Below are 17,280 nucleotides of genomic sequence, written 5' to 3'. Positions count from 1 at the left end.
ATACAAGAGACAAATAGCCAGACGAACAAAAAATATTTACCCAAGTTCGTATAGACGAATATTGCGTCCTCTATTTAAATGATACAAGAAGCAGAGACCGATACAACGTAGAAATACGGTTTAAAGGTTACTATATTTCGGCTGGCCAAACCAGCCTTCTTCAGGTACAATGGAAATTTACATTGGGACATACGCTTATATAGCTGACAAATATTTGCGCAATAGCGGAACTACGTTAAACTAAATTGATTGATAAATTAATTTAAAAACGGCCATTCACCTCAGCGTTGGTGAATTGCAAACTGTAATGGGAGTTCGTAACCTCGCCGCACCGCCACAATTAAGGCATCGCAATTTTTTTTTTAACGCGAAGATAAATAACCAGATACGTTCTCTTCTTTCTAAACGGAAATACAAAATACAGTCGAACCTCCACTAACGGCCACCTCTCCACAACGGCCACATTTTTTTGTCCCGGCGGACAGTCCATACATAAGCTCTTGTTTAAACCTCTCTACAACGACCACCTCTCTACACCGGCAACGGCCACTAAAGTGCGTCCCCAACTGCCAAAATAACCTCTCGACAACGGCCAGTACAGTTTTTTTTTGTAAAAAACACCTTTTTATAAACTTTTGCAGAAATCGTCATTTATCTTCGGAACATTACGTATCTGTATCCATTTTAACGATATACGTATTTTGATTGTGTTCCATTTAAATGCTGCAGTAAGCATAAATTGTCTACAATAATATAGCGAATGTTGCGAACCTTGTTCGTTTCGTCTTGTTAACATTTTGATTCAAAATATTATTTATGTTTTATTGTGTATTTTATCTATATATCTATTATTTAAGATTGGATTGCCATCATAGGTTACAGTAAGCATGAACTTGGCACAATAAACACGTTGTACTTCCCGAAAAAAAGGTGTCATATGACACCCCTACCTCCCCATAACGGCCACCTCTCCACAACGGCCACTTTCTTCTGTCTCCGAAGTGGCCGTTGTGGAGAGGTTCAACTGTACAGTATTACAGCTGAATGAATCTTGATAATCTTCCGGACCAAAAAAGATGGCCACTGGTACATTTACCCATAATTCTTAGCATACGATGACCTTAAAAACGCTCATAAGAACGCACAGAAAAGTTCTAAAAACGTCAAACCTAGGATACAGAATGTTGTTAGCACAGGGACGAAAGTGCCTATTGGCTGTGTGAGGTCCGAAAGGTGTTTGCGGTTTTTCCGTGCAGTCGATTGCGAGGCGCTCAAAAACAAATTCGTACTCGTGTTTTCGAGTTATTCAAAGAGTGGGCACTGATTTTCAATTGCTTTGTTCTAGAAAAGTCCCGTGTATTTTTAACACCATATTACATATAGTTAGCATCCGCCCTGTCTTTTTATGTTCCTAAAACCCTTTTACAGCAGCTCCCAAACAAGTATTTTAATTTTCTTGGGCAAAATCGATCAATAACTCACAAACACTGAAAGAAGTACAAAGCCTCCAATCCAAAGACTGGATCAATTTTCATGAACCTTTAACGAAACCCGAAAACAACAAAACGCACCAGGAAGTAAGATGGTTACCACGACCTCGCCTATTATCATGATCATCATAAGTGCGCATGTGCGATAAAGAGGGTAACACAAGGTCCGTGTTCACTGAATGTTTTGATGATTGACACAAAGTTTACAAAATTTCTTTACATTCCAACCATTAGCTAAAAATAATTTTTAAAAAAATCTTAAATTCTATGACTTATCCATGACCGAAACAAACAAGATTCTCGCAGTTATCTACGTAGCCAGACTGTTGCGAAAAAACCTGAAAATGGGATTTGAACCTATGACCTCTGCGATGCTCTACTAACTGAGTGGGGACAACCGAGCTATCAAGCCAACTGGGAGCTGCTCATGTTCTGAGTTCATAATATACCCGTGGAGAATAAATGAATATGAATATATATGAAACATTACCCTGCGAGCAGAGGCCCTTCGATCTTCCTAGATAAATGAAACATGTATACGCACTACGGATGAAAGATTATAAAGAAGAAAGATTCTTGCGTAGATTACGCTAGAATCTTTCTTCTTTAATGCGTATACATGCTTCATATATACAAATTTTTCTAATTCTCATAACGTTTCCCGGCCTGGAATGCAAACTTCAATTGCCATGACCGTGTGAAACCTATACTCAGGTCATTATCGTGGGAAGAGCGTCCAACTAACAGTTAGAGAAACAAAAAAATCGCTAAAAAGTTGTACAGTTGTCGAGAAGTGTGAGACCCCTTTGAGACCTTTGACCCAATCAGAACGCATGCATACGTAACTCAAGACTGTGATCTTTTGCGAGCTGTGAGACAGCCCGAGACTACCTACCAAGGGCAAGCGCTTAACTAACCCTTTACAACTGAGTCAAAAACTACACACAATCTGGCTATTACAAAATTTTATCTTATTTATTCCACCAAGTATTTTGTTCATTTATATAAAATTTAAGGGTACGAAATAGAATTTACAGTAAATGTTCTTAACCTACAAATCAGGGAAACCTCGCCATATACAGTGAAAAGGCACGAGGTTTTCATCCAAAGTTACGTAGTTTTGTTTGGTCCACGAAGGCGTATTTGATGTTATTGAGGTGTGGAGATAGGAAGTCACTCAATTAGATACGATACAAGTGAGTCCACAAGCCTCGCTTAATTCGTATCCAAACTCAAAAGGCCATATTGAAAGCATAAAGACATTAAGCCAGTAAAATTGAACGAAAGGTATAATATTCATTAATCTAGAACGCAAAATACCATTTCATAAAACTTTACACAAGATAACTGACAACCCGAACATTATTATGAAATTTAGCCTAGATCATTATATGGGTAATACGGACAGGCTTAGACGGTGCTTTAAGAATCAAATGAGTGCGAAGATTGTCTCAGCTGATAAGAGGAAACTTTGGGGCTGAGACGATGGGGGAGTGGAAACGAATGTTTGGTTTAATCAACAGAGTTGATGAGGTGATTTGGCCACTGCTCACTATACAAACTACATACAACCCACAATTCCTTGATTCGTCCTGACGATGGGTTTACGCTCGAAACGTGTGCTATCGAATCTCTTTAGGTGGCCAAATGAACTCAGCAACTTAGTTGACAAAAATATTTATCTCAGTTGATTGTTGGGAGGGCCGCAAACCTTCTTGTTAACTATTCAAGTGAACAGAATGTAGAGCATTTTCTCATTAAAGTTCACCACCAAATTAAATAAAGTTAAATAGTTTAAACTTGGGTGCATGGCACAGCGATTTTTAGAGTGCCACTGCATGACTCAAAAGTACAAACACCTTGGTATAGAGCTTGTAAGTATAAACGGCCTTTTACTGAAGATTACAAGGTTGAAAACATACGCATGATATGCTAAAGGACAAAACTTAATTAGCTCAAAGAGAATTTCATTTTTCTCTTTATATGTTCGTGCTCTTTGTAAAATTCTTATCACTTTCCCCTGATGAAAGCTGAAGTTTTGGACGAAACGCTGGGTTTTTAAAAATATTTGATTTTTCATACGTGTACATATTTTTAACCAGAGTTGGAGTACATTTTATCCGTTCGGTGGCGATTTATCCACTGGATGGAGTTATCCACTCTTTGAACGACCGGAGACTGGTGTTTTTCTCTTGGTGCCTATTTCCTTATTGTTGGCTGTCATATTTTGACACTACTACGTTAATCCGCCCAAAGCTTTTTATAACGCCCATCGATCCGGGTGGTATTTAGGTTGCCACTATAACAAGTAGCTCCTCTGGTTCATTAGTTACTGTAGTTACACACTCAATTGTGAATTGACTGAAAGTGCCCTGGCTTTTTACACTCACTGTGCCAGAACAGTGTCTGTTTTAACACGCTGTTATTACTTTGCTGTGGCGTCTCTTTACATTATTTTCCAGGCCGGTTTTAGGAGGACCTGGTTCCTTACGCATGTGCACTGATGGTTTTCTCGTACAAGTCTTTCTCTGCTTTAACGAACAGTTGTGCTGCTTCTTCGTCGCGTGACTCGAGAACTGCAGTTAAAAAAGCCCAAAGCTCTGATGAGAACGTTTCCTGCAAAAGACCTTAACAACGTACGCGCTATGCTAACTTTGTAAAAAAAAAACAACAACAACAACAAGCCACACCACGATGTTATTTTCGATTCTCATCTCCTGGTTAGCTGTTGTGCTTGCTGGAAAAGTCTTGAAGTGGACCGATGTTTTACAGTTGTCTAACATACATGTGGCGTAGATACAGTAGGGGATGTTTGGTGGGCGGTCGAACTATGTGAGCGGTTTTGTGCATACCTTATTGGGGTTAAGTTTTACTGTGTCATGTCGATAAACCAGACTCAACTGGTGTTTTACTGGTGAGTTACTAACAATGTGAACATTGGATATAAATACACCAGTGAGTACCGAACGAGTTCGTTTTTATCGAAGATTTATTTCGTTTTATTAAGCGTATCTGAGTAAACTCACGCATTCACTGTGGTTAACTGTGGTTGGTTTTCAATGTTTAAGCATCACTAGGCATATCTCATTGACTTCTTATGTTATCTGTTTCTCCTCAGCTTACTTTGGACTAAGCAGTTTGAAAGCCATAAAATATTACAATGCGTGTCATACCAACAGCATAAAACAACGACAATTCAACAACAAAAAAAGCTTTTTTTTTTACCTTCAAAGTACTGGCCTTCAGGTTTAGGATGGAAGATATTTCGTGTTTCTTGTGGTACGTTCCCAAAGCCTCCTGCTACAACTTCCCGCAAACCCATGATATTATTCAAGCTGAAAAACACGTGACCAGCGATGTCGTCATTTGAAAACACGTCATAATCCATGACAGTGATATGAAGGCAGGCGCCAGTCTCTCTCAACAGCTCGGGTTCAACGTCACTGGAAATAAAACAAATGATTAGAAATAACAGAGAGATTTAGAATCGCGTTTACAGCAAACGATAAAAGCGAGCGTTTACATTTCCTGAAAAAAATTAGTAAATAGACGTAAATAGCGAGCACTTTCCTTTCGTTCGTAACATTTTTTCTGACTTCAGGTTTCTCAAACTAAATACAGTGTCAATATAACGTATACTACGTTAGAAAAGATACTTTCAAAGAAAGCGAATGTTCCTCAAATTGTTGTTACTAGCACGTTGAACAAAACATGGCTAGAATATCAGTAAGCCAATAGCGTTACGTGTGTCAAACAACATCAACATCGAATCAAGACAAGTAATTTCATTAAAGTACTCACAAATCGAACTGTTCGTCAAAAAGGGGATACAAAGTATTCTTGATAATCTCTGTTTTCCTGACTTCCTTGCCAAAGAAATCCTCGGGTAATAGTCTCAAGGTCACATACGGGTCACACAATCCTACAACATATTTATACATCACCATTATCAAACGCAGCTTATTACACTCACAACGAGAGCAGGGGTGGCAAGAGGCAGCGCAATGAAACAGAAGCCGAAGCTGAAATGTCAATTTACTCAGTGCCGAGTTTTTCCAGTAGTGAGATCCCGGGGAGGGGGTGGGTACTCCCCCACAGTGTATATGGTCTATACGGGGATGTGCCACTGGTTAGGGTATGACTTTTGGCCCCTCTTCCCTGAACAGAGTATATGATTTCCAGCGAGTGTGTCGTAATCAGGGTCTGGACCCTTCCTAGACAGGGTATGGCTGCAAGACTGTCGTGGAGTATTCAGCCATCCGAGATCGGAGACGCGTATCTGTATTTAGTACTTCAATCAACATTAGATCATTTTCAGGACTAAATATTACCGCTTTTGTTTTCAGTATCTAAAAGGGTCTTAACCTAAACAGGGTAGGTATTTAAGGTTATTGTTGTCCTAAACAGGGTCAGGGTTTCAAGTCTCCCGCGGCACCCCTATACCAAAACATGGGTCAAGTACCCCACCCACTCCCCCGGAGTGAAATGGGGAAGTGGAAAACCAAATATAGTTCTGTTTGAGTAAAATAAGTACTTTGAAAGTGTAAAAAGGAATGAAGATAGGCCTGCGCGACTCCCACTCGCGTGTTTCTAGCCACGTTCAGTTATAGTTTTACTCTAACGAGTATGTCTTTTAGGGAACGCCCTCTCTTGTATGATATTAGTGGCGGTTCCTTAAAAAGTCTCTCTGAGCTTTGGTTGTTGCTCTATTAAATGCCATTTGCTCATAAGGATTTCCTTTAAGTTTGGCACTGATGGATGATATTGTGTTACAAACGGCAAGATTCTTTTATTTTCTTTATTCTTTTGTTGGAGGGCTTGTGATCTGTATTGAAAATTTACTTGTACGAGTTTTTTTGTGATAAACCCTTTAGGGTAACCTCTCTCTGCACGGTCCCTCACCGAAACTTCTCCATTTAAGGATAAGATGTGATTCAACTTCATTCACTGCTTCACGACTGCATAAAACACAAACGAGCAACACACATATTACCTACCATTAGTATCCAACGGCGGAAGATTCTTTGCATTCAACACTAGAAAAGACGAAACCGTATTATTACATTGGGACCATTGTATTATTCGCTTTTTTTGGTTTAAACTTGGTATTTGCATGGCAAGTGATCGAAACCATGAAACAGCTTCTCTCTGCCCTATGACATAGCAGCTCACTGGCCACTACAGTGTCAGGATTATCAATAGCTCAAACCACGTTCGGTAGAGTTCAGTGAAACGGAGCAGGTGTACTTGTACGCGGTAGACATTTGTGAATTAGCAAGACCAAACCTACCTTCCACTTGGAGCTTCTGGTTGTTAAAGTCATAAAACACTTTAAAGGACACAGCTCCGTACTTCTCTTCTGCCTTTTCCTGAGACGAAATTAAAAAAAAGTCAGTGGAGCTTATCCTTCGAAAAGGCAGAGAGCAAAAGCAAAGGTTCGTTGAGAGGGCTTCACACTTCGCTTTCATGCTGATAAAAAGGTGACCATCGCAATCTGGCTATCACTTGTTTATCAGCAGTTTAATTCGGTTAAATGAATACTGCGATTTCAAAAAAATTTGTTCGTAGAAACAATTTTTTCAGCTGGATAATGAAGAGTGATTTTTCTGCTCGACCAGCTCAAGTGGTTTAAGATTTTCTATAGATGTCGATCGTCCGTCGCAAGGTAAGCGCTGCTGATTTCAGTAGGTTATCTTTGCCTGTAGGGTCTTTCGCCAAAATTATCCAGTTATAGCCAGAGATCAGAAGAAGTAGGACATGTCTGTATTTTAACATATATTTTAACACTGGTCTTGCCCTGTCAAATTTCTAGCCAGTTACTCTTTTGCAAAAACATCGTTTAGGTTATCATTACAGGTGTTGTTATTCAAGATGTTGTCGTTTAAATAGAGACAGAATTTTAAAGTGTCCATTTGTGTTGTTTCTCTTAATTATGCTCTCCTGTTGTTAAGTCGGCTTTGGCGACGGTTTCTTCGATAATTTTAATATCACTTATAAACCAAGTCGATCAATAAAAATATAAATCAATAAATCAATATAAAAATTGAAATAGCAGTCTTATAAGGTGTCCGGATCTTTAAGCACAGCTCTTAGTCTAGCTGCCTTGATCCAATTCATACCTGTTCGTTGCATTTCTCTGCAAAGTAATGCTGGGTTAATTCAATCGTGGACAGCTTCCGCAAATTGAGGTTATTAACCAGTGTCTAAGGAAATAACAAAATCAAATGAAAATTATCTTGTGAAATGAAACGAGTTATAACAAATAACACATCGAAGCTATGAAAGTTTTACAATGAAACACTAAAGGAAAATGAAGAAAGTACAGAAGGAGGAAAAATCAGTTAGGGAGATTGTAAAATAAATGAAATCACTAACGTGAGTCCGAAGCTGAAAATCCTTTATTATACTAACACTGATTGCTCACCCTCTACCCTTACTGACTATTAACACGAAGACAAATAAAACAATTTGCAATTCGTAAGTCGATTATGGATGCCGTAAAAGTAAACCGTAAACGTCTCGGGTTTTCACTCGCGACGGAAGCATAAGCGTATTCACAAGAGTCCATGCAAACTCTTTACGACGCAAACGAAGGCACAAAAACGACAAAATATCATTCCTTGTGCCTTGTGCCTACGTTTCTCAGTATTTGTATAGACACACGTGATTCCGTCACCATTGAACTGAACTAGAGCTTAAATCTTGCAAAGCAAAACTCATCACTACCTTGTAGAGTCCCAGTTGTAGGCGCTCCAGTGGCAGCCCAACGCCATCAGCATGAAAAAAACTCTGAATTATCTACAAATAAACAACATGTATGAGTATCTAATTTGTCATAAATACTACGAAGCACCTGGTTCAAGAGAATGCAGGCATCGGTCACAACGCATTACAACTGTTGGGAATCGGATTCTCTCGGGGAGCAGGGACGGCGCAGTGGTGAGAGCACTCGCCTCCCACCAATGTGGCCCGGGTTCGATTCCTGGAGTCAGCATCATATGTGGGTTGAGCTTGTTGTTGGTTCTCGTCTTCGCTCCGAGAGGTTTTTCTTCGGGTTCTCCGGTTCTCCCCACTCCTAAAAAAGAACCAACATTTCCAAATTCCGATTCGATCTGGAATCTGATGGCCACAGGTTTGTCAGTCGTCACAGACTGTTAAGTGTCACCCTCGCTAACCAAAGTTGATTGATTAATTTATTTACCAAATATGTTGTGTTTGCGTAGCGAAATCGAAGAGATAAGAGGAGTCTGGAATGTGGAATCTTCTTTATTGTACTGTCAGCACGCTCTTCACTGGCTCACACTAAAATTACAGCAGGCAAGCAGCCCTAAGCCTTACCTCGAGAGCTTCGAGTTGTCTTTGGTAAAAAGCAGCGGTTTTCTACAATGAGAAAAAAAGTGTTAGAAGTGCGAACTAATACCTCAAAACAAAAACAAAACAAATCAGAAAAAAAGCAGGAATGGTTGAAATCCTTACCCCTGAGTTTGTTTTGATTGCATTAAAGAAGTTTTCAATCACAATTTCCCAAATGAAATGAAGAATTCTGTGAACAAGAAAAACACAAATGTCAGTGTTATTGTTTTTTTTTTTCCAAACTCTTGCTGTAAAAAGTTGGATACTTATAAAAAATCAAGACAGCAACGTGTTTCCTTGGTCATTAACAATTAAACAGTCAGGCACATGAAACTCCAAGTAACTTGACCGTTAGTGTGGACAAACAATTTCCTTACCATAAACTGTGAAAACAGCTTTTATATGATTGTCCTAAGGAACTACATCACTAGCTAGAACGCCTTTCTGTGATAAACACAAGGCAGTACTGATTAATAAGTGCTCGAGATAAGTGACCTTGAATTAAATAAAGAAAGATGATAAATTTTAAGCTTCGTAATGTACCCAATGTATCATCCACCTTTCGCCTTTCTTTATTTATCGCTACACTGCGCTTTTAACATTGCTGATCCTAATAGTATGCAGCAGGACACGTGTCACATATGAACCTAGTATATGTCCTAACTCGCTCCCAGTTCCTAGCATCTTACTGGATGGAGCGTCCAACGGTACACAGAAGGTCATGCGGGGATTCCGCCAGGGAGTCGGATTTTTTCTTTGTCCTAAGCTCGTAACATGAATATTTCATCTTGCATTTTATCTATCACCAGCCAGCAACCCTAGGTTGTTGTTTGTTTGTTTTTTCAGGCTGTCACTATGGCAGCGTTTCAAAAAATACAACTGAATTACCACAACTGTTGTTTATAAATAAATCAACTTTGTTTAACGAGGGTGAAACTTAACAGTCTGTGACGACTGACAAACTTGTGGCCCTCAGATTCCAGATCGAATTGGAATTTAGAAATGTTGATTTTCGAGGAGTGGGGAAAACCGGAAAACCCGGAGAAAAACCTCTCGGAGCAAGGACGAGAACCAACAACAAACTCAACCCAGATATCCGGATAACAGGAGAACTTTCACATTAGCTAGTGTAAGATGTAAACGATCATTTGTAGTCACGGTTATTATGAAGCAAACGCAGTCCACTCCGCACTCACCTTTCAAACACAGACTTAATAACACTGGTGTTGAGCACCATCAGGTCGTCATCCAGATACTGAAGCAAGCCACCCACTACCTGTTACCATAACAACAGCGTTTACCGAGGGCAACTTTAAAGTTACATTTGCTTGTTAATTCGCTTCGTTAAATTCACAACAATAACATTAAAACTCAGTCCTTGTCTACGAAGCTGTAAAAACTTGTTGTAAAATGGTAATACCATTGGACACGAAATTTTGGCGGGTTCTAAATATTGCGCCTTCTGGGACTGTTTTTTAAGTTCGCGAGATTTCCCGCAATTTTTTTCTGCAAAAATTTATTGAATTTTCCAGTACCGTTGCACGTCTTTTTCATTTTATAACAAAACCTCAAAGTTAAATAAATATATGAACTACAGCAGGGGGCAGAAACCCCGCTCCATTTCCTCGAGTTTATAGTTTACCCTTGGTTCTCTCAAGTGATTACTCTGCGCTTGTGGTAGTTTAGTTGTAGAATCCAAATCGCAAAAATTGGTTACCGCAAAACAATATACCGTATCGCAAAATAGCAAACTACAACTCCCGCAAAATAATTTCATGCCAGTCGGAGGTAAACGGCAATGAATATGTTCAGGTAAATCGTTCAGGAATGTCTTAAACAAATGACAAAACTATAACTGGTTTAAGAAAACCCATAACGACGAGGGATAAAAAGGGTAGGAATATCAACGTAAAACAAAGTAATTATAAGCACTTGATACATTTTGGGTTGATTTTATGTCAAATTAGACTTACATCGTCAGCCGGTATGTGGTCTGAGGAGCAGGACAGTTGGAAAACAAACCTCTTGATATCCACACCCATCTGTGGAGCCAAAAAAAAAAACAGAGCAAAGTTACCAGCGATTAGAGAGGCAGGGCTTCTTCACCTTCTACCCTATGGAACTTTTTCTTCAGCTGAGAGAGTATCACTGAAATAAGAACAGGCAGGCTAGAGGGAATAAACTGATGCCAATTCCAAGCTAGTCATGACCGTTTGCGCGTTTCTGCGCGTTTGTTACTGTCCACTGCAATTGTATATAAAACTGCTGAGGTCACGGATATCGTTTATCGGGTCGGTTTCGCTGCATGGCGGTCTTTTCTTTAGGGATGTTTTGGTGGCATACTTTAAGAATTATTATCTAATTGACAAATACAAAGCGTTGAGAATGATGATGATTCAGTGAGTGACACCGGCATACTCGGAAAAAGGAAATCCGAGTGCTCCTAACCTAAGACCTTCGGATTACTAGTTCGGATGCTCTACCACTGAGCTACAGGAGACTCGTGGGATTAGAAGGAAGAAGTAAGCTAGTCGGTGGCATGTATGCTCAATCGGGGGACTTCAAAATAGAGTCACAACAAACCTGCTGTCCAATGTGCTCGATGGCAACGGCAACTTTATTGAGCATGTCCTCGTCTGAACTGGATAGCATGTTTTCTAGCGCGGTGCGAGCGTGTTTGCCGCCCCTCTCGCCATGTGCCACCATCATAGCATTGATGATATCCTCCCAGCCTAAGCTCTCCGGCAGCTTCTTCAGCCACAGCCGCATGTATTCAATGTCATTCAACGTAACACACAACTTGTTAACGAAAAACCATAAAGCATTGTTTAGTGGCGATGGTAAGAATGTTAGGGAGTTTTTATAATCATAGCACCTCAATAAGCTTTATATTACCATATCACACACGTTTGTTGAGCCTAGTTCTCCTACTACTCGGCAACAAGGAGGAGCGAGAATTCGAACGCACTGTACTGGCACTTCTGTCTAGAGGTCGCTATTTCATGTTACGGCGAAGTTTATTTGTATTGAGTTTTAGTTCAAAAGCTAAAACATTCTCCACAAAACGTACCGATTACGGAGGTCAACAAACTTCTTTGTCTCAAGGTTTTATTCCTGACCGCTTAACTGTGTTGTAGCAACTGACCAATAGAATGTGTTTCAAGTTCACAAACGGTGGCACCAGACCGCATCGTTGTTGGTGCCTTTGATGCATACCTCACTTATAACAGGAATGAACAACTCAATTAAAATAAATTGATTTTCAATTTCTTCTATTTTTTTTAAATTTTAGAGACTGATATTAACTCTCCCAATAAAAGAAGATAGCAATCGTTCGTCTTCTTGTTGATCTCCATTGACGTAACATTGATTGTCTCTCTTCTCCCAGTGTACAAATGAGTACACAAACCCTAGGGGGCAACCCTCGGATGGACTAGCATCCCATCCAGGGGGAGTTGTAATACCCCTTGTTGTTTCATGCCATTGGAGGCGGCACTCAGCCATAGTTTCTGTGAGCCCATGGCTCCTTCAGTGAGTTTGTTTGAATACAGTACACACCATTGCGTGACCAGGAGTGTCTCCATACCTGTTCACTGACGTCAAACTGAGATGATTCCTCGTCATAATAGTTATGTTTTATCATCTTTTCGAACAGAAGATCAGCGTAATAAGACGCACTGCTACAGATTTGCTGCAAAAGATATCACCGGCACGGTCACAAACTGATCCATATATCCGTATAAACTACTCAAGTCCATGTAAGTATCATGTTTTGTTTAGAATTAATACCAGCAGATTCACTAGCAACCTTTGTGGCAAGAATATTTCTCTGTGGACTGGGAATGTATTTGTTGAATGTAAAGAGCTTCGGAAAATTCTTACTTTATAGTATCCAGTTGGCTCAATAAATATTAAACCCGCCCTATAACAGTAATAATAAAAATGATTAAACGCTCTCTGGTAAAAATGTTAAAAATCTATGAGCTTTCGACAACCGTCGCTCATAGATTTTTTACTTTTAACCAGAGAACGTTTAATCATTAGTACTATGAATCCTGGTTACGAATGTTCGATGTTCCCACCCTAAACTACTTTATTGATCGAATGTGCGAGGTAATGGCCTATGTCTTCCACTACCAATCTGTCAAATTAACCGTGGATGTTATATAAATGTAAAGTGATGTGAATTCATTGCTTTACATTAGTGATCTGCATGACAAACACATATGAGCCTGCTGGATCCGGCCAATCAAGCTTCTTCCAGAACTCACGGATCTAATAAATCACAAAAACAAAAGAAAAGACATATAAAGTTAATAGACATCTTAGTACCTTCTATGTATTCCCAGAGCTTTTTAAAAATTCGTTGCTTTAGTAAGTTGTTTACACCCATTTCAGAGGGAAGATTGGCGAAAAAAATTATGGTGTCATCCTAACATTATTTTCGAGTACGAGAGTTTGTTAGAAAAATGTCATCAATTACTTACACGAGATAAAAACCGGTCGGTAACAATGTCAGAATGCAACCAAAAAGCTGTTTACATATAACTTTTTTTCTCCATAAATGTATAACTAAAACTGCGCTTCCTAACAGCTCCCACCCCCTCAGTTGTATACTTGCTACATCTTTCACTCGAAAGCCCCTCTGTATGCCTAGAAAGGTTTCAGCTACGGGTAATTCAAACATTCATACTGCTTTCTTATAAAACAATATAATGTTTGGTTGTGCATAGTAGGCGAGGTAGGCTTTTTGTTTTGTTTCGTTGTTGTTCAGTCCCTTTACGCAGTAAGGTATTACAGTGGTATGTCTCTAATATGTAAGTAGAGTGAACTGTGACTCAACATACCATACAATAAAAGTTAAAAGTATTACGGTTTCTTCCACTTAAATGTTCTGCTGCTTGAACAGAGCATCGCAAAAATTAGTTTCCAGCAAAAATTTCAGTCATCTCGAACCACAAAAATTTGTTCCCGCAAACCACAAAAACTCGCCAATCCGCAAAATAAAACTCCCGCAAAATTTTCCTGCTACACGGTACGTATCAAAAAAGTTCGCATACCTGATGAAAACAACCCACTGCATCAACAGCTGAAGTGGAGTAAGTTACATTTTCATCAATCCTTAAAATCTACAATGAAAACCAAGAGAAAAATCAAACAATTTTATAAGGGTAATATTATAACCACACAGGTATGGCACCACATGGAACATAACAGAAATGGCGACAGGAACCGAAATAAGCTCAAGCCTACTCACATTGTATCAAAGAAACATGGGAAACAGAGAACAGGAGGAAACCGACTGTGCTCAGGTGTCGGTCTACAATGGAGTGCGTATGCCCTGTAAATGCTACATACCTTGTCTACCTCCACAGCCTTTCTGATTCGTTCTTTGGCTTTGACTTGTGCGATATCAAGCCAGCGCATCACAGACTGTTTGAACCAACCATGATAGTCATCAAGAGCAAACACATGGTCTGGCCTGAGAAAAAGTGAATAAAGGAACTGTAATCATAGTTAATCATAGTAAGACCCGAGAAGATAACAAACAAACACCAGCCTGTACAAACAGGAATGCTTGGTTTTGTCAGCTGAGTTGATAACGTAAATTGGCTACCCTGATGCTGGCGCTAGTAAAGTCAGGAAGGCTAGCGTCGCTCGAAATGTCAGCTTATTTATGTCTTTAATATGGAGGCCAATCTACCTTATCAACTCTATTGATAAAACCAAGCATTCGTTTTCACTCCTTCACCGATGCAACACCACAGTTTCTTTAGAAACTAACTCCTTTATTCATTTGTACGAACAAAAACAATTAAGAATGTCTATCCTACACTTACCAACTAGCCTGTTCGTTCCACCTTAAGTTTAAATTATTTGCACTACTTGGGTTTAAATCGGACATTTCACGCCATTTTATTGTTGCTTCTATCGCGGCCTTGTCGCAATAGAAGCTTAACAGTTATTTTCACAACAGTAAAATCTTACTTCGCTTCTCCGATGCCTCTGTAACTAATGACTTCCTTGACCGCCAAGTACAGTGAAAAAAGCTTCTCTCCAACAATGTCGGCACCGCCTTCCTGCTTAAGGCGTTTGTTTATACTCCCCATGGTGTTGTGAACATCGGAGGCAAACTGGGAACACAAACATACGGGGAAGTTAAGCGTTCGAATAAAATTATATTGCGAAAACAATTATATTGAACAGTAAACGCTGTGATAAAACGTTGTTAGAGGTAGAATTGACTACCTCTTAGATAACAGAGATAGAAAGTAAAACAGACCCAGAGGCTCTGGGCTCGGATGTTCATCAGTCGATTAAAGGGCCACTGTCACGGAGATTTGGCTGTATTATGGTGAAAACTACGCAAATATTTGACAAAGAACCTTTTCTCTAATACGAAATTGTTCTTACAGCACTGGGAGAAAAATACTAAGTGGTTTCACCGAGGAAGAACAAACTATGATAACTTTTTTAGTGATTTCGCCAAAATACAAAGGAAGAACTTGAAAAAATAAGCCAATTTTTTCAAGTTGCAATCCATTTGCATCCTAGCCATTTGCAGTCAAAGATAATCTACACTAGTTTCCGTGCACTTGTATTTTTGTTGTTAACAAAAGTGATGAACCATTATTTCAACGTTTTCACCATACAAATATATTTTTTGGCTATTCCGCAAAATGATACTAAAGATAGGTGATACTGCCCCTTTAACAATTGACCTTTTTTTTAGCAATATCGGGCGGTGATTGGGGAGAGTTAGCCTCCCACGCAGTAGCTGTTAAGTAAGGACTTCTTTAAGAAAACACGGCTCGCCTAGAAACCACTGTGTGGCAGGCAGCGAGGCAGGGGTGAGTGAGAACAGGAAAGCATATTGTCTACTTTGCGCATCTATTTTTTGGTTGGTGTTGTTTTTTTACCACTTTACAAGGCTATCCGGCCGAGATGGGAATTGGAAGTAAATCAAGATTTTCCTTTCCCTTCATTTTACAACTTATTTACTTATTTGTTTGTTTATTTTCCTCCATCTCCACTAATAAGTGACATAAAAAAAACATGTGAATATTGAACAGATTCATAGTAAATGGAAAAACACTGACATCGCACAAACACGCACATACATATATACGCACAATAAATACATGTATATTTATATAAAAAAAATTAAATACCCCGGGACATTACACTTTATAGCATAAAGGCTTCGGCAACGCTAAGTCTTGAGTGAAAATTACATCAAAGGCTTGAACTTCCACTTCTTGTGAAAATTATTTAAATTCTGATTTTCCCCTGCAATAGATAGGTTTGATACTTCTTCCTTAACAGGACCTCAAAAGTTATTTAGGTTTTAAACAAAATCAAAATAAAAGACGAAAACAAGTAACAGTTATTCTTATCGATAGTTCATAAAAACTGATCAAAATTTGACGATATTTCTGGATTAACTTAATCCTGCCTTGAGTAACCAAATCCCTGAGGTAAAATGGTGGGTGAGTCACCATGTCTTCATTGTAAATACTTAGTGAACATTTACCATAAGCTCCAACTGATTGTAAACTGTAGTGAAATACTTCACTTCCGTTCTGAAACAACAAAGCAACGAGATACAACTGAATTAGACACAACCAGGGTTATAGATTGTCACAACAAATATCAGAAAAGATCAACCTAAAGATAAGTATTTACTCGAAAAAAGTATGACAAAGATAAAACAAAAGTAACGACAACATTACAGAAAATTCTGAATATAAGCCCTAAGCTCAATAATTCACTGAAAGAACAATTCACGGACAGCTTGGAATACTCTATTCTAACCCCAACAGTCCATTGACTTATACTCGGTGGGGGAGGGGGGGGGGGGGGGCTTATTATCGCGAATATATTTGCACCTAAGATTTGGAGGGTGGGGACTTACTTTTCTAAGGGAGGAGGGAGGTAGCCTCCCACGCAGTCGTTTTTAGGGGACTCGTATTACCTCCTAAAAACAACTGCGTGGGAGGCAAGGAGGGAGGAGGCTCATGTTCAAAAGGGCTTAACGTAATCAACCTAGAAACTCAGTGATTTTCTTGTTTCAAAAAAATTCCCGCTCTTTGATCTGGAAGATGTAAGTGTCGAGAACATTGGCATTAAAAACTGAAAACAAACGACATGTATAGTTGTCAGCAAAATACCTGTCTACTTGTATGTATGCAGAGAAACAAACCGTGTCCACAAAACAGCGATTCAAATATTCCTTTATATAATGTGTGGGAGGAACTGCTAAAAGCCTGTTTCACTCACACTGCAAATATCTTTCTGTAACACGTCTTGGCTTGAAACATGTCAGTTACTAACGAGTCGGCTACCTCCACCATTGCGCATAGCATGGCTTCCTCAGTCTACAGTACAAACAATACATAAAACAACACTGACAAAAATATGTCAGCAAACAGAAAAA

At 39.2% G+C, this 17,280-nt stretch overlaps 1 protein-coding gene across 3 annotated transcripts in view; it reads right to left on the bottom strand.

Moving 5' to 3' along the window:
- Positions 1 to 2,440: 2,440 nt before the first annotated feature.
- The window catches only part of LOC146463048 (BAI1-associated protein 3-like), a 36,184-nt gene continuing 21,344 nt past the window's right edge, over positions 2,441 to 17,280 (bottom strand). For all 3 annotated transcript variants that reach the window (XM_085084938.1, XM_085084937.1, XM_085084936.1), the window contains 19 exons: positions 17,124 to 17,221; positions 16,378 to 16,426; positions 14,832 to 14,977; positions 14,202 to 14,325; positions 13,904 to 13,972; positions 13,044 to 13,118; positions 12,430 to 12,534; positions 11,427 to 11,642; positions 10,817 to 10,885; positions 10,040 to 10,119; positions 8,967 to 9,033; positions 8,829 to 8,870; positions 8,217 to 8,288; positions 7,610 to 7,693; positions 6,781 to 6,859; positions 6,488 to 6,526; positions 5,292 to 5,412; positions 4,716 to 4,933; positions 2,441 to 4,066 (listed from right to left, as the gene is read on the bottom strand). In XM_085084938.1, the coding sequence (XP_084941064.1) occupies positions 3,978 to 4,066; positions 4,716 to 4,933; positions 5,292 to 5,412; positions 6,488 to 6,526; positions 6,781 to 6,859; positions 7,610 to 7,693; positions 8,217 to 8,288; positions 8,829 to 8,870; positions 8,967 to 9,033; positions 10,040 to 10,119; positions 10,817 to 10,885; positions 11,427 to 11,642; positions 12,430 to 12,534; positions 13,044 to 13,118; positions 13,904 to 13,972; positions 14,202 to 14,325; positions 14,832 to 14,977; positions 16,378 to 16,426; positions 17,124 to 17,221 (1,842 nt within the window). In that variant the 3' untranslated portion in view covers positions 2,441 to 3,977. The remainder of the gene's footprint in view (positions 4,067 to 4,715; positions 4,934 to 5,291; positions 5,413 to 6,487; positions 6,527 to 6,780; positions 6,860 to 7,609; positions 7,694 to 8,216; positions 8,289 to 8,828; positions 8,871 to 8,966; positions 9,034 to 10,039; positions 10,120 to 10,816; positions 10,886 to 11,426; positions 11,643 to 12,429; positions 12,535 to 13,043; positions 13,119 to 13,903; positions 13,973 to 14,201; positions 14,326 to 14,831; positions 14,978 to 16,377; positions 16,427 to 17,123; positions 17,222 to 17,280) is intronic.

Source organism: Pavona decussata, unplaced genomic scaffold (assembly GCF_977016875.1).
Source record: "Pavona decussata unplaced genomic scaffold, jaPavDecu1.1 SCAFFOLD_181, whole genome shotgun sequence".
Lineage (NCBI taxonomy): Eukaryota > Metazoa > Cnidaria > Anthozoa > Scleractinia > Agariciidae > Pavona > Pavona decussata.
Note: the sequence above shows the minus strand (reverse complement) of the source record. Positions and strands in the feature narration are given on the sequence as shown.